We start from the raw sequence: 24,003 nt of genomic DNA, 5'->3' as shown, positions 1-24,003 counted from the left end.
TTGATTAAGTGTTCAAAATGAACATCATCAGTAATGGACAAATGGAAATCAGGTGATAGTATGCAATGAGAAGCACACAAATCACTTCTGTGACATTCCTGTCAAAGATGTGTAACCTGAGTCTAACTGTGAAGAAACATTAGAGAAACCCAAACTGAGGATCATTCTACAAAATAACTGTTCTATGATCTTCAAAGATCTTCATGAAGATCATGAAAGTCAAAGAAGACTGAATAGCGATTTCAGACTGAAGAGACATGATAATTACATGTAATGCTTAATTCTGAACTGAAGTTGTTTAGTATAAAGAACATTATTTACTATAAAGAACATTATTGGAACAATGGGCAAAACTTGAGTGGGGTCTGAGGATTAGTTGATAGTAGTGTTTATCAATGTTAATTTCTTATTAATAATCATCTTGCAGTTATGCAAGAGAATGTCCTTGTTAATAGGAAAGACATCCTTATGTGTCTTTAGGAGTGATGGGGAATTAGGGCAGCAACTTCCTCTGAAATGGAGTCTTCCTTCCGAAACATAAATTTATGCTGTTCTTGCAAATTTTCTGTAAGTCTGTGATTGTTTGAAATTTTTAATAAATTATTAAATTTTTAAAAAGAAAATATTTTTTCTTCAATCACTTGCAAATTTGTAAATACAGAACAAAAAGAAATTAAAAATCTATTCATACTTTTTGTTATACTGTGGTATACAGTTCTCAATCATTTATTAAATATTCATGTAGGCACATATACATACACACTTTTTATAAAATTAAAATTCTTCCTATTTTGTATCTTGCTTTAAGATTTTTGTATTTATATGTAATCTATATCTCATTAAATAGTCTTCTACAATATTAATTTTTAAAAATATTTATTTGAGAGAGAGAATGAGAGAGAGTGGGAGGGAGGGGGAGAGAGAATCGAGGCAGATTCTGCACTGAGCATAGAGCCCTACTTGGGTCGATCCCATGACCTCAAGATTATGACTGAGCTGGAACCAAGACTCAAACACTTACCCAACTGAGCCACCCAGGTGCTCCTACAATATTAATTTTTCTGGTGACTTTTTTTTGCATGTGAAATATATTATGTTATTGCTTGAAATGTTCAGATTTGATTTTATCATAATTGAGTGCCTCTCATCGAGTTTGTCATCTCTGTCACCATGGCAAATTAACATCAGCTAGCAATTATAAAGAAAAAGATATCTTGAACAAGTAAGTTATGCAAATATTAAAGAAGAATAATGCCTGATATTAATGTATCCTTTTTCTTATGAATACTTCCCCTTGGACAAAGCCAGAAGTTATCGTCTTGTCTTCTTGGGGCAAGTTGTCTTCTTGACCCAAGAAGGCACTATTACTGATGAATATTTGACTACACACTTCTTGTCATAGCCTTGTTCCTAACGACTAAAGTCAAATAGTAAATTTATGAATATACCACAGTTTATTGATGCAACCACTGATAGAATTTGAGTAGTTTATGATTTGGGGCTACTAGGAATAGTGCTTCTATGAACATTCTTATACATACCTTCTGATGAATGTGTGTACACATTTCTGTTGGGTACATGTGGGAGTAGATTCACTGGGTCATAGTAGCTGAACTGGCAGTGAATTTTCTAAAGCAGTTGTACCAACTTATACTCCCACCAGCAATGTTTGAATGTTCTGGTTGCTCCACCTTCTTTGCAACATTTGATATTTGTCATTTTAGCCACTCTGGTATGTTTTTAAATGTACTGAATTTTGGTTTTAAATTGATTTGCCTGGGGTGTCTGGGTGACTCAGTTGATTAAGTGTCTGACTTGATTTTGGCTCAGGTCATGATCTCAGGGATGTGGGATTGAGCCCTGTTAGGGTTTCACATTCAGCAGAGAGTCTACTTGTCCCTCTCCTTCTGCTCCTCCCCTACTCAGGCGTATACACTCTCTCTCTCAAATAAATAAAATCCTTTAAAAATAAATTGGATTTTTCCTAATGAATAAAGTTGAACCCTTTTAATAATGGTTCATTGACCATTTGGTTTCCTTTTTTTCCACATTTTTGTGGAATGTTTATTCAGGTGTTCTGCCTCATTTTCTATTGGGCTCTCTGACTTTTCCTTATTAATTTGTAGGTATTTAAATATATTATATTAAATATATCTATATTCTGGATACAAGCCTTTTGTTGAATATATTATTGCAAATATATTTTCCCACTATTTATAGTGGGAAAAAGTTGCCTTTTTACTACCTTAATGGTGTACTTGGATGAACAGAAGTTCTTAATTTTAGGATTCCCCAACTTATTACATTTTCCAATTATGATTAGCTTTTTTTTGGTGAACTGTTTAAGAAATCTTTGCCAACTCCAAGGCCATGAATATGTTTTCCTATGTAATCTTCTAAAAGCTTCATTTTTTTTATCTTTCACATTTGGATCTCTAATACATCTGGAATTGATTTTTGTGAATGTTGGGAAGTAGGGCATCAAGATTCATTTTTTCCATATGGACATCCAGCTATCCCAGGACCATTTTTTGAAGGCTGTTCTTTGCACACTGCAGTGTGACTCACCTCTGTCATAAATCAGGTGACTATGTGTATATATATATATATATATATATATATATACACATATATATATATATGGATCTATTTCTTGCTTCTCTACTGTTCATTGGCCTATTTGTACATCCCTGTGCCAATAACACATTGTCTTAATTACTACAGTTTCATAATGGATCTTGATATATGGTGCTATAAACCCTCCAGCTTTGTTCTCTTCTTCAAGATTTCCTTGGCTGTCCTTTGTCCTTTGCATTTCTATATACATTTTAAATCAGCTTGCCAATTTTTGCCAAAAAATCTTCTAGGATTTCAATTGAAGTATACAAATTAATTTGAAAGAATTGACATGTTTACAGTATTCGGTCTTTTCTATCATTTAAGTAATTTGCTGAGAGTTCCATAATTTAAAATTGGTGAGTTGGAATTCACTCTTCTGTAGTCTCATTCTAAAGCCCAACAGTCCTCCAGAGTTCAGGTGTATCTTAGTTTTGAGAATGTGTGTTTTCATATCAATTAAATTTTAAACAAACCCCATGTTGTTGGTAATGTTTTCTACAGGAGCAATTTAAAAAATCTCCCATTGCATGGATAGCTCATGCATCTGGTGTCTTCAGTGGTAACTGACAAGTAGTAGTCATATGTTAATGATCATTTTATGTATTATAGACCATTATATTTTGGACCAAATTACTTCGATGGTGTTTTTAAAGCCAAGTGGAAAATCTTGTGCAGCCAAATTCTTACTGTTTGTCCTTGTGTTACATGACATTTGGCCCTCTCATTACCCTCCCCCTTACTCTCCTCTTGCACCACTCCAGGCAGAAAGAACTCTTCTTTCACACTTTTTTTTTTTAAGATTTTATTTATTTATTTGATATATAGAGAGAGACAGCGAGAGAGGGAGCACAAGCAGAGGGAGTGGGAGAAGGAAAAACAGGCTTCCCGCTGAGCAAGGAGCCAGACGTGGGGCTCCATCCCAGGACCCGGCTCATGACCTGAGCTGAAGGCAGATGCTTAATGACTGAGCCACCCAGGCGCCCCTTTCACTCTTTTTGTTAAAGGAGAGAAATCTATTTTTCTTCTGTCTCCCCAGCTTTCATAAGATATTATTGAGATTTTTCCATCCAAGGACTTCCAACTTTATTCAGAGAATATGGATCCCTGTGGAAGGAGAACATGAAATAGAGGAGAGTGGAAGGTTCCTTTCTCCTTTTCTGTGTGAAGAATTAGGTTGAAACAAAAATTGAAACAGGAAAACACTGACATCTCTCATTATATCTTCTGCATTCATCCCATCTGGTCACACCAAATAGATATTCCCTTTCTCTTCTTCAGAGTGGAGCTGCTCATCCTGAGTTAGTTGCCTGCTGCCAGTGGGAATCCCACCACACCTGCCTTAGTTAGGGCCCTCCTTTGTGTTTGAAAATTACCTGCTCTACATCCTCTGCAATAAGACTTCTAACCACTTCAGTGAAGCTGATCTAAACTGTGAGTTTGCCTTTAGAGGGAGGAGGATGCCTTCTTCTTTGACCAAACTTAAGGAAACTAGAAAGTAGAAATCAGAAATGAACACAATTTTTTTCTTCCCTTGTTCTTTTTAATTTTCTTTTTCTTCATACTTTCTTTCTCTCCTTTAAACTATTTTAATTTCTTTAACCTTTTCCTTTCATTTCTTCATGCCTTCACCTTAGAGATCTTTCCCTTATACAAAAATAAGTTAATATTTCCTACCCATTATAATTACTTTATGCATTCAAAATGTGTTAGTGCTACTGTGTTCCAAGCACTATCATTTAATGGATTCTTATAGTCCTTATTATTAAAGAGTGCTCAGTTGCCATTTTTTATTTAAAAATTTTAAAAATCGTGTAGCATTTTAAGAGAAAATTCCTCTTCAAATAGTTAATCCTTTGTGGAAAATTATTTATTCTGGAGTACTGAAAACCCACAGATACATTCTTCTGTGTTATTTTTTGATAGTGAAACTAAGTTTCTGAAGATTTTTCTTCTTTTCCCTTCCAGAACCACCTACACTCTTTACCTACTCTCTTTCAGTGATGTTGAACTGCAAATGAAACTCTATTGGAGTTTTCAAGTAGGAAATTTTTCTAGCTGTGATTTTCTCAAACTACTGTTGAAAAGCAACCACGTAATATTTTCTAGTATTTTATCCTATGCTGTATTGATGGGTGCTTTTCTAGAAGAATTTTTATACTGCTGTATATAGAAGGGCATCAATACTTCTTGGACGCTTCAGATTTTCCCATTCTGTGTCAGCTGGGAATTTTGTTAGACTGAAACTTACAGAACCTGCTTGCAGAAGCTTGGGATTTATTTCTCTCATAACAAGTCCAAAGAGAAGTAGTCTACAGCTGGTGTAGCCGATTCTTGATATCATCAGTGTCCCAGGGTCCCTTTGGCTTTCTTCTCTGGGATACTTAGTATATATCTTTTGTCCTAATACTCACTACATAGTCACAGATGGCTTCTCCATATCCAGTTTCACGTTCACATTGCCAGGCAAGAAGAAAGGAGGAGGACAGGGAAGGGATAGTACTCCTATGAAGAAGCAAGTCCTGTACCCCAATTCCCAGGAGACCTCTGCTTATATCTCATTGGCTGGAACTGTGTCACATGGTCACTTCGAATCTAAGGGATATCAAAGATGGCCAGTCTTTTAATCCTGAATGAAACTGGGTTATGCTAGGAAGGAAAAAAGGAAGAATGGTATAATTTTCTCAGCAATAATAGTGGAATAGTGGAAAATTTCATTTAATTGTTAAACTCTATAACCTTGTTGTGGCCTTGATGTTAATAGTTCTCTTTTAACAAACAAACTTGCAATCAAAAGAATGAGCAGTGCTTTTGTGACCATTAAGTAAAATTTAAAAATACTGTGTTTTGAATCATTTTGTTAAAGAAGATGTCAGAAGAAATTTCTAGTATAAGGCACAACAAATTTGTATAAAAATTATTTGATTGGGGCGCCTGGGTGGCTTGGTCAGTTAGGCATCCAACTCTTGGTTTCAGCTCAGGTCATTATCTCTGTAAGGGTTGTGAGATGGAGCCTGGCCTCAGGCTCTGCACTGGACATGGAGCCTGCTTAAGATTCTCTCTCTCCCTCTCCCTCTGTCCCTCCCTGCCCGCTGCTAGCACATGTGCACTCTCTCCCCCCACCCCCCACCCCCAAATTTAATTATATTCAAAGTTAAAGCTCAAGTTAACTGGATATTTCAGGCTGGGCTTTACGGGTTGTTAGTCCTGGGAGGGTCAAGTTCCTTTGGAAGTAGACCACGTTTAACAGGTTCTGAAATGGGTGCAATTGGGTTGTTAGGCCCTGGGGCTCCACTGATAGAACCCACTGGATAATCACTTATAAACTCAAATATAATTGTATTAACTATACAATAGATAATATAAGTACTTAGAAATAAGATCTTTGGGGGTAATGTTTATTACTTTTAAGTATATAAATACACACACACACACACACACACACACACACACACACATATACATTCTCTTTGTAAAAAGGCAAAGATTTCATTACAGATAGAGTACCCTTTGAAACTAACCTCCAGTTTCAGTATCCTCTCTAGTTTGGTCTATTTATATATCCTTTAGACTTTTCTCCCTACATGCTCAACCCTTTGTTGAATGCATGTGTGGGAGAGTGTGTTTGTAATATGCATAACATTTTTTGGTGTCTTTGTATGTTTATGTAATGGTATCACATGATATGTATGTTGGTGCAACTTGCTTTTTTCATTGAACAATACATGTTGAAGATAAAACCAGATAATCTGTGTGTACTATGCAAAGAATGATCTTCTTACCCTCAAACTCTTGAAGAGGTAAGATGACACAGATGTGTTATGTGCTGTGATTAGCAGCTGAATAGCTGGTCAAGGGGCACCTTCAACTGTCATTAACATGAATTTATAGTCAGAGCTGAAACTCACCAAGATAAAGTAGGGGTATTTCTCCTTTCTTACTTCTTGACATATGCCTTCGTACACTGACCATTTTGATTTGGAATTTGTTTTTATAAAAATTTTCATCTCATACAAGTGAGCCTAGATTTTAAACATTGGAAAAGAGGAAGGGAAACTATGTGTTTGTCTCTTATAGTACCATGCCCTAGGGAGAGGACCATGATCTGTAATGCAATCACGTGATGCTTTTTTAAGCAAATATCTGTTGAGTGTCTAGTATATGACATACACTATTTTAGGCATTCTGGAGAAATAGAGATAATCAGCTAAAGGCCTTGCTTTTATAGAGCATACATCCTTGGTTGTAGAAGTGAACAATAAGCAGATCAACAAATGAATGAATATATAGTATAATGCCACATAGTGAGAAGAGCTATGAAGGGAAATAATTAGATTAAGGGGATAAAGAGTGATTGAAGGTGAAGGGGGCTACTTTAGATGAGATGCCCAAGGCAGGTCTCTCTGTAGAGCCTGAATAAATCTATATCCCTTAGACTAGTCTATGATAGATGTTCAATAAACACTGAATAAATGAATAATGGCATCAGCAGGGATACACAAAAATATAATAGTAGCACAAGAGGGAAGATAAATAATCTATATCTGGATTAAGAGAAGCTTCAGTAGGATGCTTAAAACGAGACTGAAAGTATGTAGTCATTGGCCAGAGAGGCAGTGATTGGGAAGGGCATTCCAAGCACAGGTAACAGCATATGCAAAAGTAGGGAGGTATAAAAGAGCACTGTCAATTTCCTATTGCTACTGCAAAAATCTACATAAAAGATTTGGAAGGGGTGAATTACATGATGCTCCTCTACTGATGGAGATGTTAGAAATAAAATGAGCGGGGGAAGCAGATAAGCCTCTAACTTCTAGTCCAGCTATATTGGATGAGGAACTGGATTCCCAGATTGTATCAGAAAGTTGACAAAGTCTCCAGTTTAAGCATGTCCAAAATGGTAAGTGAAGAAGGACAAGTGATGAGTGTTCTCACAACAGAGGATCACTTCTAATACTCTCCTTTATGGGTTGCACATTTAGGGAGAAAATTTAGGACAAAGTAATATTTCATCATAAATAATTATTTAATCTCCCCAAGTTGTTTTGCCGGAGCTTAAAACTGCCAGTCATGTCTTCTGGTTGGAATTTCTGAGGCAATCAACGTGAATTTCTCAGGGAGAAGAGGGAATAGATAAATTCAATTTCCCTCCTTCCCCCCACCCGTTGTTTTTACTATATACTACTTTAAACTAGGTACACAGGCAATTTCTCTTGTATTTTTGAAATGATTAAAACAGCTTTGAGGATGTAGGAAGAATAAGGGCATGGGAGGTTCTATGAAGTTATTTCTACTCTCTGGAACTCTGAAATCTGTCAGAAACTTCTAAGTTCCTTGCCTTAATTAATTCTGTTCTTTCTACTTGATTTTGCTCCCCAGACTTTTATTGGAAAAGTGTATGGGATAAATTGATTTTTATTTGAATCATTTTCATTAGTGAGGTTGATTTAGAGTCTCCTCTTTGAGCTATTCTAGACATAAAAAAAGGGATATTCGTAAAGAGTGACTATATGTAGAATTTGCTTCATAAGTGAATTTATATGAGTTATGAAAAGGGCAGAGGTTTTATAGAATTACCTTTGTCTACTTATGGATTTCATTTTGCATAAAAGGGTAAAATATTTTTTGAACAATTTCATTCTTGGATTCTTGTACTGGTTAATAAATGGTGATTTTGTGAATTAGTTATTTAGCAGCCATTAAAGATATATCCACATATGCATAGACACACAAATAGAATGATGCAGAAAGATGAATTATTAAATGAGAAGCAACTTGTAGAATTGTACATGTATCATGATTGCATTTGTGTAAAAATTGGATATGCATGTGTCTGTTTATGTGCACAGAAAATCTTTGAAAGTATATACAATAAAACATTGAAAATGACTGCCAGGACTAAATACATCTAGAGTATTACGGCTAAGTAGGGCTGGAAACTTTAATTTTTACCATATATTTTTCTGTATAGTTTCATATTATTTAACCAGTACTTTTATAATTGAAAGGATCGTTTAATACATTTTTTCCTCATACAACATTAAAAAGTGACCTTGTGAATATTTTAATGCTAACATTTTCAGGTTCTAAAAAATGCTACCAATGTATTTACATACCCTGTTTTTTTAATAGAAGAGGACTAGTGAAAAATATTTCAGTTCAATATTAGTGTGGAAAACTATATTATATATACAAGTTCACATCATAAAGATTTCTTGGTGTCATGATCTCCAGTTTCTTTTCTGACTGGTAAAATATGGAAACTGTGGTATCATTTCCCCTAATTTATAGTGAAATAAGTATTGTCTTGGCTTAGTATTTTTTAAAGTGTATTTTTTTCTTCCTGTAAATATTTTTGAAATTCTGCTCAAACAAAAAGAAGAAATCAAAATCAACTATAATCCTACTATCCCCAAATTGCCAATATTAAGTATTTGACCTACAGAATCAGAATTAAGTTTTGTTTCCTTTAATGAACTTTTGTGGTTTTTTAGGGTATGAGTCCTATACAATTCTTGTATGGTTTATTCCTAGGTATTTTGTTTTTGTTTGTTCTGTTGTAGTTGCTCCTTTGACTGAGAGCCTTCTGCATTATGTTTGAAATTATTACTTATTATGTAACTGAAGACTTTATTTAACTATTTTTGTTAACTTTAATAGTTTCACTTTTGCTTCCATTCATTTTCCAGGACAATATTTTTATCTCATGCTGACTACAATGTATAATGTTTCATAATGGAAGTAATATGCACTGTTCTGCTTATAATTTAAAAGAAAATTTTGCATGTTAGAAAACTATTGCTTAAACCAGACTTTGGCCATAGTATTTGAACTCACATTTGAAATGAGATCTTTCATATGAAAAAAGGCTGTAATATGATGCTACATCCAAGGTATTTTTTTTTTTTTCATATTTGCATTGTTCTCACACTATTTGGCCTGGCAGAATCCCTACCACTTTTGAAAACTTACCTTCATGGGGTGATTTGCTAATCTACATATCTATACAGTTAGGCAGTTTAGAGTTAACAGACTATCCATGCGTTGTACAATTTTAAGCCTAAGTACAACTGAGATTTTCTTCCTTGGAGTATTAAAAGAAATTTTCTTAGGAAAGAGAAGAATACAAATTTTAATACTGTAAAAAGATTGCCTTGTTATATAAATGATCTCTTTGCTATTTTTTTCTCATCTCTAGAGAAGTCCTTCTTGCTCACCTACCCCATAGAGACCAGTTGAGGTCACGTAGCTTTTTAAGTTTAGATTCTCTATCAAATCTGTAAAAATTAACTTTATATTAAAATCTTTATTCAATCCTCTAGCTACTGTGAAGCTATCGTTACATTATATATTATAACCTTCTTCCTATAAGAAACTTCTCATAAAAATATATTATTTTAAAATATTTTCAGTGATTGAGTAAATCTAAAAGGTTTAACATTTTGATAATACTCATAAGCAATTTCTAAAATGTCACATAATGTGAACTTGGAATTAATTTCTAAAACTAAGTGCTTTAAAATTGTTTAACATGGAAAATTCTGTTCAAGTAGCTGTTACTCAGTCAAAAGCATTTTAACTGCAGGCTGAAGTAGCCACTTTGAATTTCACTGGTAAGCATAAAATTGAAATGGCCTAGATGACATATGCTTGTTTGGGAATCAAGGACTGTTTATTTTAGTACAGTTTCATACTCTCTTATCTGAAGTCTGTGGTGCCAGATGTAGTTTTGGTTTTTCAGATTTTTAGAAATGTACTATAGAGCAAATGTAATATAGAGCATATGCCCTATATTACTTAAAACTGATGGTATCTAGGCAGCGCCCTATAATAAAGCACATTAACACTTTTAGACAAATGTATGAATGTTTACATTCAATAAAATAAACTTTGGTTTGGATCAAGTTTGCCACCAAGTGATTTCAGCTCAGATTGGATTTGGACACCATCTTGATTATGATATACACCTTCATTTTCAGAGATTTTTGTATTATGAAAATGAGATTTTGGACTTGAAGTTCTCTGTGATCTTGGTCATTTTTCTGGGCTGCAATCATCTCATACGCTTAAATGAGAAGTTAGACTAAGTGAATTATATGTGAACTTTTCAGATTCTAAATATAATGCCTATTTAATTCTTTGATATAAGAAACACTACGAATATTATTTCAGTTTAACAATTATTTAGTTCAGAGATCCTCAATATCCCTGGAATGTAAGTGGTAATTATTTATGCTTTATATACAAATATTAAAGAATGTAGGTCAAGAAGTGTTTTTGCTTGGAAGGTCTTCTGTATAGTTGCAACCAAACCAGATTTCAGGTTCATGAAGACAGAGTAGTTTTTGTTTGCAATTTTGATTTTCAGAATGTATTCTACTGTGAGTGTCTTACAGTCATAATTAATATTTGCACCATGCAGAAATGGTAAGAAATGTTCTGTGGACTTCATGACTTTCCTCTGGAAACCTGAAAATCTAGGCAACGTTCAACCAAGGTAACCTAAAGGGAGTCTGCAAAACCCCACTTTGTTTCAGGGCCTCAGTCATGCAATCTAAATCTCCCCAAAATGAGTCCTAAATCTGAGGGGCTGGGCTCCCCACTGAGGAAAAACCTAAAGCTAATCAATTAGAAAACTGGTGAGATCTCTCCAAGATGGAGATAGCAAGCTCATGTCAAGTTCCTGGTGGGAGATGGAGAAAAAAAAAAGGTGAGATTCAGTCAGCTAGAGTTCACAGACTGCTTGCTAAATGTAGCATCCATTTGTTTTGCATAATGGCTTTATCTGTGGCATACCTTTGTTAATTAAAAGAAAAAAATGTATTTGATTATCTTTAGGCACGGAATGCTCTTTAGTGTTCTATATTTTTTGCACTCCCTGTGGTTGTGTAACTTGTCACTCTCTCATTGATGTGATAGCCTCTGAAGGCACGTAAATGTGCCATTTCTGCCTGTAGGCTACACTACTAAGGCAGCCTTTTGAAAAGTGAAAATTTATTGTTGGAGAGGGAGGCTATAGTATGGACTAAGGAATTGGTATTACAGCCCTTCCGGGGGTTAGAAGACATTGAGCTACCACCAGCTACCTTTTACTCATTTTCTCAAATAGTATTTATTGAGCATTTACTACCTGTGCTGAGCACTGGGGATGCAATCAGAAGACACACATAGGCCACAAATCTATGGAGGTAGAAGACATTGAATCAGTAAACATGGGGTTGCGAAGACTAATACAAATTATCATGGAAAAGAAGGAATGGGATGAGAGAGAAAAACAAAGCATTCTCCCTTATTTAGATGGAGAAGTCTGGTTAAGTCTCTGAGGTTTAGCTGAAAGCTGAGTAGGAACCAGCCAGGTAAAAAGAGGAAGGAAATAGGGGTGCCTGGGTGGCTCAGCCGGTTAAGCAGCTGCCTTCAGCTCAGATCATGATCCCAAGGTCTGGGGATCGAGCCCCGCATCAGGCTCCCTGCTAAGCAGGGAATGCTTCTCCCTCTGCATCTGCCTGCTGCTGTACTTGTACTCTCTATTTCTCTGTCAAATAAATAAAAAAAAATTTAAAAAAAAGAGGAAGGAAATATCTTTAAGGTAAAGAGGACAGCATGTGGGAAGGCCTTAAGGCAAAATGAACTTGGTATATTTGAGAAGCAGAAAGAGAGTGTGGTTGGAATGTGTGAATGAGATCAGAATGGAGAGATGAACAAGGGCAAGGTTATGCAGGGCTTTATGGGCAATTTAGGGCACTATTGTAAAGGATAATGGAAGCTGTTGAAAGGATTCAGCAAGGTCAGACTAGAATTTTTAAAGAGGTTGCTTAGAATGTGAAGAATGGTCTCTAAGGGTACAAAGTAGAACTGCTGCTGTCATCAGGCAGGAGGTGATGGTGGCTTAAGGCAGTGCAGACTGACAGGTGAAAATCTTCCCCCCAAAAGAAGAATCCTAATGGATAGGATGTAGATGTGAGTAGAAACCAGACTATAGGGAAGAATGTCAGTATTACCGAAGGCTTAAAACAAGAGTTCCCTGACCTATGCACTGGAGTTTATTGCTGTATTCTGAAAGCTGGTGGGCAATCACCATGATTCTTAGTAACTTGGAAGAGTTTCCAAAAATCATGTACTTGTGCTACTTTCTCTTTCATTTAAGAAGACTTAGATTACCTCAAAAGCCACCAGACATGAGTAGTTGAACCTAGTGGATATGGAATAAAAATTTATGAAAAATGGTACTGTTACACCATTTGACTAGTCTGTTGCCCTGGAGGTGCCCTAAAATGATGCCAGCTTAGTTTGGTGCTACCGCAGGTTGAGTTCTCAGGAAGGAGATGCTGAGGCAGAGGTTGGGTGCTAGATATTCATTAGGGATCCATACCTGTGAAAGGAAGAAGGAGGAAGCAGGATTGGGCAGATGAAAAAGTCAGTTTCACTGCAGGTCCAGCAAAGTGTGGGTCAACACTGCAGGGAACTCTGGATGAAATATTGCTCATCAGGATGACTCACATTGGATCCAAACTGGTCAGACTTTATAATCCTGCCTTGCTCAGTCTTTGGGTGTAGGATGCCCCAGCATTTGTATATCTTTGGACGAGGTTACTCTCAGAAACTGAGTCCAACTCTCGGAAAGAAGGGACAGCTGGGCATCGAATGCTTTCTAGAAGTGGATGGCACATCTGAGCAGTGAGTCACTTGGCCTGCTGCTTTATTTTTTTATTTATATATATATTATGTATATAATATATATATATTTAAATATTTTATTTATTTATTTGACAGAAAGAGTGAGAGACCATAAGCAGGCAGAGCAGCAGAAGGAGAGGGAGACACAGGCTCCCCACTGAGTAGGGAGCCTGATGTGGGGCTTGATCCCAGGACCCTGGGATCGTGACCCGAGCTGAAGGCAGTCACTTAACCAACTGAGCCACCCAGGTTCCCCCTGCTGCTTTATTTTTTAATTTATGTAGTTTTTTCCTCCTAGGGACTCTGGATAAAGTTTATACAATTTTTATCACAAAATATTTATCAGTCACTAAGACAATCCAAGAGAGGGGGATTAAAACATCAGAGGTTGGAAGGAGACACCAAGAACAGGAAAGGCATGGAGGAGAAAAAACTAATGGAAGGAAGAAAACTCTAGAACTTGGAGAAGAAAATTTTAGTAAATACAAAGAGTTATGGCATCCAGCCATGGACCTTGTTTTTAAAAGAAAGAAAGAAAGAAAGAAAGAAAGAAAGAAAGAAAGAAAGAAAGAAAGAAAACTACGATTAACGCATCTTTAAAAACACTTGGGAAATAACATTGTGAAATCTTAGCTGTCTCTTGTTTCTTCCACAGATATGGAGGACTTGAATAAAAGAGATCAATCATTCATGACAATTCAGAAAAACGATAGCTCAGGTATTTTTTCTACTTCCAGATCTGTTCTATGATTTATAGTGGATTATGGATGATGTGAAGTTGGAATGTTGATTTTCAAAATTTTAATGGAAAGCTCATTGTTTGGTCATACTGAAGGTTTCTCCAGTTCTCTTACAATGCATACTCTACAATGTATACTTTAATCTTCAACAGTGGTCAAGATAACAATAATCTCCTTTACTGTGTTTGTCCTTAAATCATTTGGAGTCTACTTAAAAGTCATGTGACTCATGATATACTTAATCTCAATTACTTTGCATGGTACAGATTAATTATTTATATAATTGAGGCAAAAATGCATTTTTTGCCTTTGAATTACTCAGATTATTATACTTTATGCTACGTGGCCTTTGAGTACCTTCTACTTATGTTTTACTTTATCAGAAAAGCGAACATCATACTAAACTAGGATATTTTATGTATTTGGATGGAGAATGCCTACCTGACCATTTTACATCATTTTATTCTTATTTGGCCCATTAAATTTTTTGGCTTTAAGTTTCAAGCTTTTTTCAAATTTACTTGAAATTATTTCAATTTTTTTCTGTTAGAAATACAGCTATGACTTTAAAAATCTACTTAATTTTATTTATAATAAGATGATACTTAAATATTCACAGTTGATGCCTAAAACTTTTTAAAATAAAAAGACGTTATACTTTGACAATTTTCTAAAATTCTCAATAAAGTTACTTAAATGGAAGTATTCCCTTTATGTTCTTTTAGAAGTAATTTTATGCAAAGTATATAGTAGTTATTATTTTTAAAGTTTCTAAAGATAGAGGTTCAACTATACTATGAATGTTATAATATCATTTCTTGTTTTTGCTTAAAAATATTTAAAAATAAGACAACAGTCAACATGTTGCCATAGCTATTTTGAGACTTCCAATAATGTGATATTATTTTTTTGTCATTTTCTGTTTTAATGAAAAACAGATAATCTGGTGTTCCATATGAAAAATGGAATGAGAAACATCAAGTATAAACCAGTAGACTATCAACAGTTGCATGCATTAACGGAAGCAAAAAAATTAGCTTCTGCCTCTACAGAGCTAAAGGTTAGAAGTGTGTATGTGTGTATGTGTGTTTTCTAGTTTTGGAAAATTGAGTTTCCTGGAAGTAAAATGATATTTATAATGTAAATGTGAAAATTAATGACATTCTAAATAGTTTTTAGAATCTTCCAACTATTAATTATAGTGAAGAGCTGCTGACGTTTATTGAATGCTCTCAGACTCTTTGCTATATAGTTTATATGCATTCCTCAGTTAATGTTCATAATATCCCTGAGGTCTTTACTTTTAGAAAGCTAGCTATTTTATTAGCTTTTGACAATTTCTAACTTACTTTGAAAAATAAGAACTGCAAATAAGTGCCAGCCATGGATTACCATCTGATTTAAGGCTCCTTTTGCGCCATGATACAAATATGCCCTCAAGTGCCTCTCTTTTCTACAATTCCCTTTTTTGCCCTCATCTCAGAAAAGGTGAACCTGGACTAGATTTTTCAAAAGCTTTTTGTACGAATGATTGTACAGTATTTTAGGACCAAGTGTGGTTTAGGATTACTCTTACAGTATGTTTCTCTCTTGTGCAAATAATAAAGTACATTACAAGCAACATGTTCATTGCTTTGTTGCATTAAAAATCTGATTTGGCAAAGTGACATATTAAGCAATTAAAAGTTTTCATTTGCATTTAATATTTTTTGTGTTACATTAGTTTTACATGGCTTTTTATGGTTATATCTTATTTAAATGGCAAACATTATGATTCCAAAGCACATTTTGTACCTATTTTAAAGAAATGACTCTCTACCCATGAGACCTATCCCCTCAAACTAAGCAGACTTCTTAGAAAGGGCCTTATTTTTTCAGTTCAGATGTAACTTTAAAAGAATTTGATGTTCTCAGGACATTGAAAGAAATTTTATGGGAAAATCACTTATATAACCATCATCCTAATAAAACTATTTTCATATTTCTGACTTCTATTCTGACCCATTGTATATACATCACATATATTCATACATATATAAACATAAACATATACATATATATTTTATTTTCTCCCATGGTAAACATAGACATGAAATCCTGTATACTTTCCCCCAATACTTTGCCACATAATCTTTTTAATATTTATTATAGAATATTTAATTGCTCTCATAAATAAATATTTATTATGTGGCTAAATAATACAATAATGAGCAAAATACATCCCTTACCCTCATGGCATGCACTGTTTATAGGAGAGAAGGAGGAAAGTGAGTGTTTTCAAATAATAAAAACATGCTGTCTGGTGTATACTAACAGGACTTGATCGTAGTTCAGTGGAAAGGCCTTTTTGAGGCAATGACATTGGAATTGGGATGTTAAGGCCAATAAAAATTAAGCCAAAACAGGAGTGATGAGTACTTCAAATAGAAAAAGATAATATGCCTTATCACATCTCGATTTTTGGATATTTGGATTGTATCCAATTTTACAATATTAGAAATCGTACTTCGGTAAATATCTTCATGCATAGACAATTTTCATGTTTTAGAATCTTTTACCCTCATAGGATAAATTCCCATGATTGGAGTGTTCAAGGAAAAAAAATTTGGATGTTTTTTAAAAAGTTCTTTTCCAAAGTGTTGTTCTAATAAAGATACCACCACAGGTACTTCCTCTACACCCTTTCAGTATTGGAATATGTACATATATATTCATATATATACACACATACATCTTAAATATTATCTATATATCTGTTTGTCTCTGTTTGTCCATCCATCATGTTCCAAAACAATTTTTTTGGCTGAATGTAGAATGGTTGAGTGTCAGAACTCATTGCTTGGCCATGGGGAATTTCTCTTTCGTAACAGAATCACTATTAAAGAATAAACATGTCTGAAAATTTTAATCATTGATGTGGCTTTCAGTTTTTGATATTAAGTGCAAGGGCAGTAATTTCTCAGCCCTGTCAGCTGTTAGATTGCTTCTCTGGTCACTGGTTACACATTTGTGAGATTAAGCAGATGATCACTTTCAACTGACATTTTAAATAACATCAATAACCTTTTTGTTCATAGAATATAATTCAGGAAGAAGCTTTTTAGTTACATATTTTCTGGAAATAACTGTACCTGGGATTTATAGCTTGGCAAATCTGAAAAATCCCTTGTCTTCAACTACTGAAAATGGTCCACAGTCTGTAGCAATCATTTTGATAAGCTTCTTGCTTCCATTTTTAGTCTCCATAGATTCATAATGATAAGGAATTGTCCTGTTAGAGCATTTTTATAGTATCTGTTGTTTTGAATTTCAGTTAGTGAGAACAAAGCGTATCCTGGATACCTCATCATTTTCTAATACTTTCTTCTTTCCTTTTATAGTTTTCATTTTTTAGTACAGCTGGATTAAGAAAGATGTACTGCGAATGTTGTTTCATGTGATTTTTGGTCTTTTCTTCTCTTTTAATTTAGAGATAACAAGTTGATATTTTGTTTTTAATTAACTGTTACAAAATGTGAACAATTCCTAAATAAGACTTTTCCTTGAAAGATTCATGGCTTAAATGGAATTAGATAACTAGAAATTAAGTATAATTCTTAAAGTTTATTTTGTTTAATGTTACGAATGCTAATATATATAGGAACCAGTCTATACCAACTGGGATTATTATTATAATGTTATCTCTGTTACTCTTTCTTATATTGTTATTTACATTTATATAAAATATGCCTTGGCTCAAGAAGAATATTTTTCTTCCTCATATTACATAGTTACCACATTCTTTCAACATTTTTGTTAAATATCAGTTCATTTCCTACTTTTTACCTAACTAAATATGTTCTTTTCTTGCTCATGAAATTAACAGCTTTAACAATCATTGTTAATTACTATAGCAGTATACTCTGGCAATATTAAATGTAAATATACTTAAACTGAAGGATAGAATGTTAACACTAAGGATGTATTTGCATTAAGTTGGATCTAGAGTACTTAGTTATATTTGATAATTATTGTTAATTAGCAGTAAATTCAGAAGACTTGCCTTGTTTCTGTTACTCATATTGGTATATTGATCAGATGTGTCTATGTCATTGATCATGCACAAGTTGTGGACTGCCAGATAAGACACTGATGTGAACATAGAGTGGTCTAGTCTTTCATAGGCTGAGATTGAACCTGAAGTCAAAAAGTAGATTTGGGCTGGAAACAGAGACCGATTTTTGGTATATTATATGTTAACTATTCACATATAATTTAGTTAAGTATAAAAGAGACCTTTACAATTATTTTTATTTGAATAGTTTTGCTTAGCAAGAATAAATATTTATTATCTATTTGTCTACTAATTCTTTTTTAAAAAACATTATCAGAAATTGTAAGCACATGCAAAATGAGAGTGAATGATTAATAATCTCTTTGTAATTTATCCAGCTTCAACTATGATCAACTCTTGGCTATTGTTTTCTCTGTAGTCCTTACTACAACTTTCCCCTCTGCCGGGTTGTTTTGAAGTATATCTCAGGCATCATAATATTTAATCATAAATATTTCAGCATGTATCTCTAAAAGATGAGGGCTAAACAGCCCCACCCCAAACCTTATAATATCATTACCATTAGGATACTAATAATTTCTTAATTTCAAATATCCAGTGTTAAGTTTCCATGATTGTCTTCAATTCTTTTTACTTAGAGTTTGTTCAAATCAGTATCTAAGTAGGATCTGTATATTACAGTTGATTTTTATTTTTTAGGTCTCCTCCTCTATCCTCTGTATTTTTGTAATTTATTTTTTGAAGAAATTATATTGTTTGTCTTTTATATTTTCTTATAGTCTGGATTTTGCTGATTACATCCTGGTGGTGTCACCTAACATGTTTTTCTGTCTCTTCTATTTCCAGTAAATTGGTAGTTATATCTGCAGATTTGATGAGATTCTGGTTCAATTTATTTTGGCAGGATCACTTATTGATAGAATTTTTGTACTGCAGTCTTTTTCCATCACAAATAGTGCTGCAGTGAATAGTTTGTTGTTTATTTGTCTTTTTATACTTTTGTCAGTATAGTCTTCAGATAGATTTCTATAAGCAAATTTACTAGGTCAGGGGGTAAATCCATTAGAAATTTCACTATACACCTCCAGATTCCCTTCTGTGGGAGGCTGCACCATTTTGCATTCCCACCAGCAACAGGAAAGAATATGTTTCCCTATAGCCTCACAGGGTGTTTTGTGACACATCTGAGGTTTTCTAACTTGTTAGATGAGGAATTGCATCTTAGTGTAGATGGGTTTTTTTCTTTTTATTTATGTTAACAGTTTCTTATACACTTAACTGTTCTTTTACCTTTGATGAGGTATAATAAGTACACAGATCTTATGTACATTTCAGTGAATTTTGACAAATGTATATACATATGTAACCAACATTTAAGTTGTCCACTACTTATTGTAGCTTATATTTAAAAATGGACCATCTGCCCAAAGTGTTTTCATGTATTTCAAGGTGCCGATTTAGAGCCTTATTATTTTGGATCATCACAATAGACCATATAGGAAACCTCTAGTTTCTTATTCGTTAATGAATTTATTATTTTTGCTATTTTTAATTCATTAGCATTCTGCATAAATCATCGTCCACCTTAAATATTGATTTCATATGGCTTATTGCCCAGCAAAATACATTAGAATCACCTAGAAATCTCTCTATTGAAAAAGATACAACTTTAAATCTTTTTGTTCTTTTAAGACTTTATTTTTCCTTCATTTTTGGCCTGAGGATAGAAGTGGAGTCAATGAGTGAACTTACAAAAAATCAGGATGTTCTTTAAAATATTGGAAGTGTCTAGTGAAAAACAGTAGCTTTATTTTCCACTTTTATAGTCTACTTAATTGGCCTTACCCTGGGCTCAAAGGCTACAACATTGATTTTTTTAAACTATAAAAATGTGTCTACATCTTTCACCAATGTGTTTTAATTTTTTTGTACAACATGGACCAAATATGTCAAAGAAATCTAATTTTAAAAGTTGTGTCTGCTGCAACATACTTTAGAGGCTATAGGTGGCAAATAATTGGAAGGGGTTTTAGGCATTCTTAAAGCAAATATAAGAGTGTCAGATTTTAGAAACACTATGTACTTTTATGTTTTTAGTAGGTGAAATAAGGATTGCTGAGTGTTTTTCTGTAGTGTCCTTTTTTTTTTAAGATTTTATTTATTTATTTGAGAGAAAGAGATAGAGTGAATGAGAGAGAGAGAGAGAGACAGAGAGATAGGGTGCAGCTGCCAGAGGGAGAGGCCGAGGGAGAAGCGGACTCCCCGCTAAGCAGGGAGTCTGATCCTGGCTGATCCCAGGACTCTGGGATCACAACCTGAGCGGAAGGCAGAAGCTTTCCCCACTGAGCCATTCAGGTGCCCCTCCTGTTCTTATTTAAATGTACTTTTCCTAATTGTAACAAAGACCTCCTGAGAAAAAGATTTGACTTTGACTTCATGTTTTTGTTTTCCTCACCCCTAATTTTGAATCAGTGACTGGAATAGTGGAAAGATAAATGCAAGGTTAAAGCAATCAGTGAATGACAGCTAGAAATAGCATGCATTATAAAGAGTCTCTTTTTAAGACTTGTCTTCTGAATTTTTTTTTATCTTCAGCATTGATCTGTTAAAGCTTTCAGCCTACTAAGTATTCTAATAGCACAGAAAACATAAAATATGCATATTTCATCAAATTTCTGATTTGAGAGTAGCACTTTTGTAGATGTTTAGAAGTACTAATATTGGATATGTGAATTCAGTGAACACATGAATATCAGTCTAACAAGGAAACAGACATTGAGGATTTAAATATTTTATTCATTTATTTGTGAGAGAGAGAGCAAGAGAGAGGAGAAGGTCAGAGGGAGAAGTAGACTCCCTGTGGAGCTGGGAGCCCGATGCAGGACTGGATCCTGTTACTCCAGGATCATGACCCTCAGCCACCCAGGCATCCAGACATTGAGGATTTTAGGTGTCATTAATGCAGGAAATGGTTACACAGGCTGAGAAGCCAAATGGGGCCATGAAGGAATACAGGGGTTAACAACAGCAAAAGTCACTGCCATGCTTGGGTCAGAGGGACATTAGAAAAAAGCAAGTCTATACACCACATTGTGTGGGCTGAGTTTACCCAGAAATTGTTGGAACCATAGTAGAACTGTCAAGAAAAGTTAGAGCAATGGAGAAGATGCAGATGCTTCTGGAGACCACTCTGAGAGTAGAAAAGGCAGGCAGAGTAATCCTTTGGCTTCTGCTTTCCTCCCTCTGTTCAGTCTCTGAAACCAGTTTCTCCCTTTGGCTGAAACCAGCTGGAAGCCTATTAATAGGGTTGACTGGGAAACGGGCTGCTCTGTGATATGGAGCAGATCAGGGAGATGGCCAAGAATGGATGTTAAGGCAAACAGATCCAGGCCTGATACAACTTGTCAACAAACTCCAAAGCACTAATTATGAACCACATTTTCAAAAAGCCATAAAATTTGGGGAAATTTAAAATTTAATTACAAATGTGGGCTTTAGTGTTACATGATTTTTCACAATTTCTTTAAGTTCCTTCAAATAAATATTTGTCTAAATTTTTTAAAACTTTACTTATGAAGTCATGGAGTTGAGAGATTAAAACTGGATTTCAAAGTCATATTTCTAGTAGGTGCTGAAGCTGAAACTAAAGCCAGACTTTCTAACAACTTATCCAATTGACTTTTCCCAATCCTCTGCTGAAGGAGCATGTAAAAGCCAATCTGAACACCAAGGTTCTATGTATTTCTGAAGTTTATGAGCTTTATGATCTTGACAAGTTTTTTTAACCTCTCTGAACTTCAGTGTCCTCATAAGTCAAATGGGGATAATGATGGCCATAATGCCTGGCAGGGAAGAGGTATCAAAAAGAGAAGAAATATATGGAAAGCTCTTGAAAAATTTTCCCGAGACTGTGTGAATTAAGGTGTTTTTCACTGTATGTAAGGAAAATAGAATTACATCATCTTTCTTTTCATAACTATTTTAAAGACAATTCTTGACTTGGACAGTATTCCAAACCATTTTCTCTTTCACCGTCCTGCATTTTGTTTAATGAATTACTTATTTTAAGGTGGATTTTGTGTTAGAAAATGCACTAATAAGATTGAAAAAGAATAAATATTTAACTTAGAAATGACAAATTAAACAATTTTCTTGTGGAAAACACACTTAGAAAACATTGGAATTGCTCCTTTTTTGTTCTTCTAAATCTAGATCAGGAAAGCAGTGGAGACTTCAAAGATATCTAAGGAACAAACACTACTAAAACAACACAAGCAAGTGTGGTGGCAGGAACACCAACGGCTAACTGATGTCAGGTAAGAACTGAGGGAAATCTCTACAAGAACATGCGGGACTTGCTAAGAGTTGCACTTAGTTAGAAGTTCCATAACTTTCCATGTTAACTGAACCATTAAAAAGAGTTAAAATTACAGTTTGATTGTGAGTTAAATTAAAATTCCTTCATTTCCTCAATTTAATTTGAAATCCAGTGAATACATTAATATGGTTTTTGCTTTCCTTCAGGAAAAAAATATCTTCTATATCTGCTGATCATTTATTCTTTTACATTCTCTCTCATATTTGTAATTATTCATATTGCCCTTAGCACATTGAATTATAATATCTTATTTACGTGTTTGTCTTCCCTATGAAGTGCCAAACGAGGGCAAACATACCATCAGTTTTATCTTTTCGTTGTAGGATTCATAGGAGGAGACAGAAAAGATTTCAATAAATGAATAAAAAATGAACTAAGGGGTTCAAGTTGTTCACTGATTTCTAGATGTAGCTGCATCATGACTAACTTAGTCAATTTGCATTTTTTACTTTTGTTAATATTTCTAGCACTTATTTCAAGATGAAGCAACAAAATAATGATTCTATCCTTGTTCTTAATTGTAATCCTTGAAAAATACATTTCTTTCAAAGGTCAGGGCAGAAGGAGAAGGCAGATATGTTTCCCCTCTGTATGAAACATGTATACTAGTTTTAATGATGGTGGTATTTATAAAGTATGCTTTTTAAAATGTATGTTTTTAATCATATATTTTGTATTAAAATAGGTTGTTTTATGGTCTTATTCTAAGTCAAACCCAAAGGTCATTAACTTTACTTTTGATAGGTATTTTTGTAGGTACTTTTCAAATTACTAGGAGTTTCTTATTCCGGCAAGAGATTCTGAACTGAACTAAAAGGCTCATGATTGGAAATGGTTTTACAACATTGTATAACTTAAAACATATAAAAACAAAATTACATAGACTCCATCACCATGCTGCTGACATAAAAACAAATCAGTCCCATTATATGTCTCAAAAAGTCACCTTTTATGGAGAGGATGTTTGAGCCCATTAGAAATTTTTTTTTTTTAATTTGCATAACTTGGTAGAAAGAAAAGCTGTTAGAAAATTTTTATTACAGCACTCACTGATGCAAGCTCAAAGGTAAAGGAAGACACTGGTGGAAGTTTTTATCTTGGCTGTTCCACATGCTTCTAAATGTGTGCATTAGCTGTTCTAGAGCTAGATAGAAGAAGCATATACATATCATTATGGAAAATGGTTCTTTTGGTTGACCTGGAATGACACAAAGGCAATGGAAGGGAGGAGCATTCAAGGAATAGCCTTAATGTGTTGAAACTTGTAAGTGCTAAAAGCAGAACAAAAAGAAGAATTCTAAGATAATTTTCTGTGTTATTCTAGAAAGCAGACTCATTTCAATATGTTTTCAGTGAAATAAAAACTAAGAGTGAAAGGAGGAAAGTTAGAGAAGTGGTTTGATTTGTGGAGAATTTAGGAACCACCAGAAAGTCAGGAGTGTGAGCTCCAACCTTTAAAAACCTATACTCCTTTTTAATAAAAGATTAAAAATAAAATATTTTTATGCCTCACCATAGGAGAGTCCATTTGAGACTCTCAG

General features: G+C 34.3%; 1 protein-coding gene across 1 annotated transcript in view; it reads left to right on the top strand.

The window, feature by feature from the left end:
* CCDC148 (coiled-coil domain containing 148) overlaps positions 1-24,003 on the top strand; it is a 245,041-nt gene that overhangs the window by 52,970 nt on the left and 168,068 nt on the right. The window contains exons 2-4 of the mRNA XM_032857859.1: positions 13,946-14,008; positions 14,969-15,090; positions 22,297-22,400. Of these exons, the coding sequence (XP_032713750.1) occupies positions 13,946-14,008; positions 14,969-15,090; positions 22,297-22,400 (289 nt within the window). The remainder of the gene's footprint in view (positions 1-13,945; positions 14,009-14,968; positions 15,091-22,296; positions 22,401-24,003) is intronic.

This window comes from Lontra canadensis, unplaced genomic scaffold, assembly GCF_010015895.1.
Source record: "Lontra canadensis isolate GAN:19392208 unplaced genomic scaffold, GSC_riverotter_1.0 scaffold13, whole genome shotgun sequence".
In the NCBI taxonomy this organism is placed as follows: domain Eukaryota; kingdom Metazoa; phylum Chordata; class Mammalia; order Carnivora; family Mustelidae; genus Lontra; species Lontra canadensis.
The sequence above is the reverse complement of the archived record's forward strand: the minus strand, read 5'-3'. Positions and strand labels throughout refer to the sequence as shown.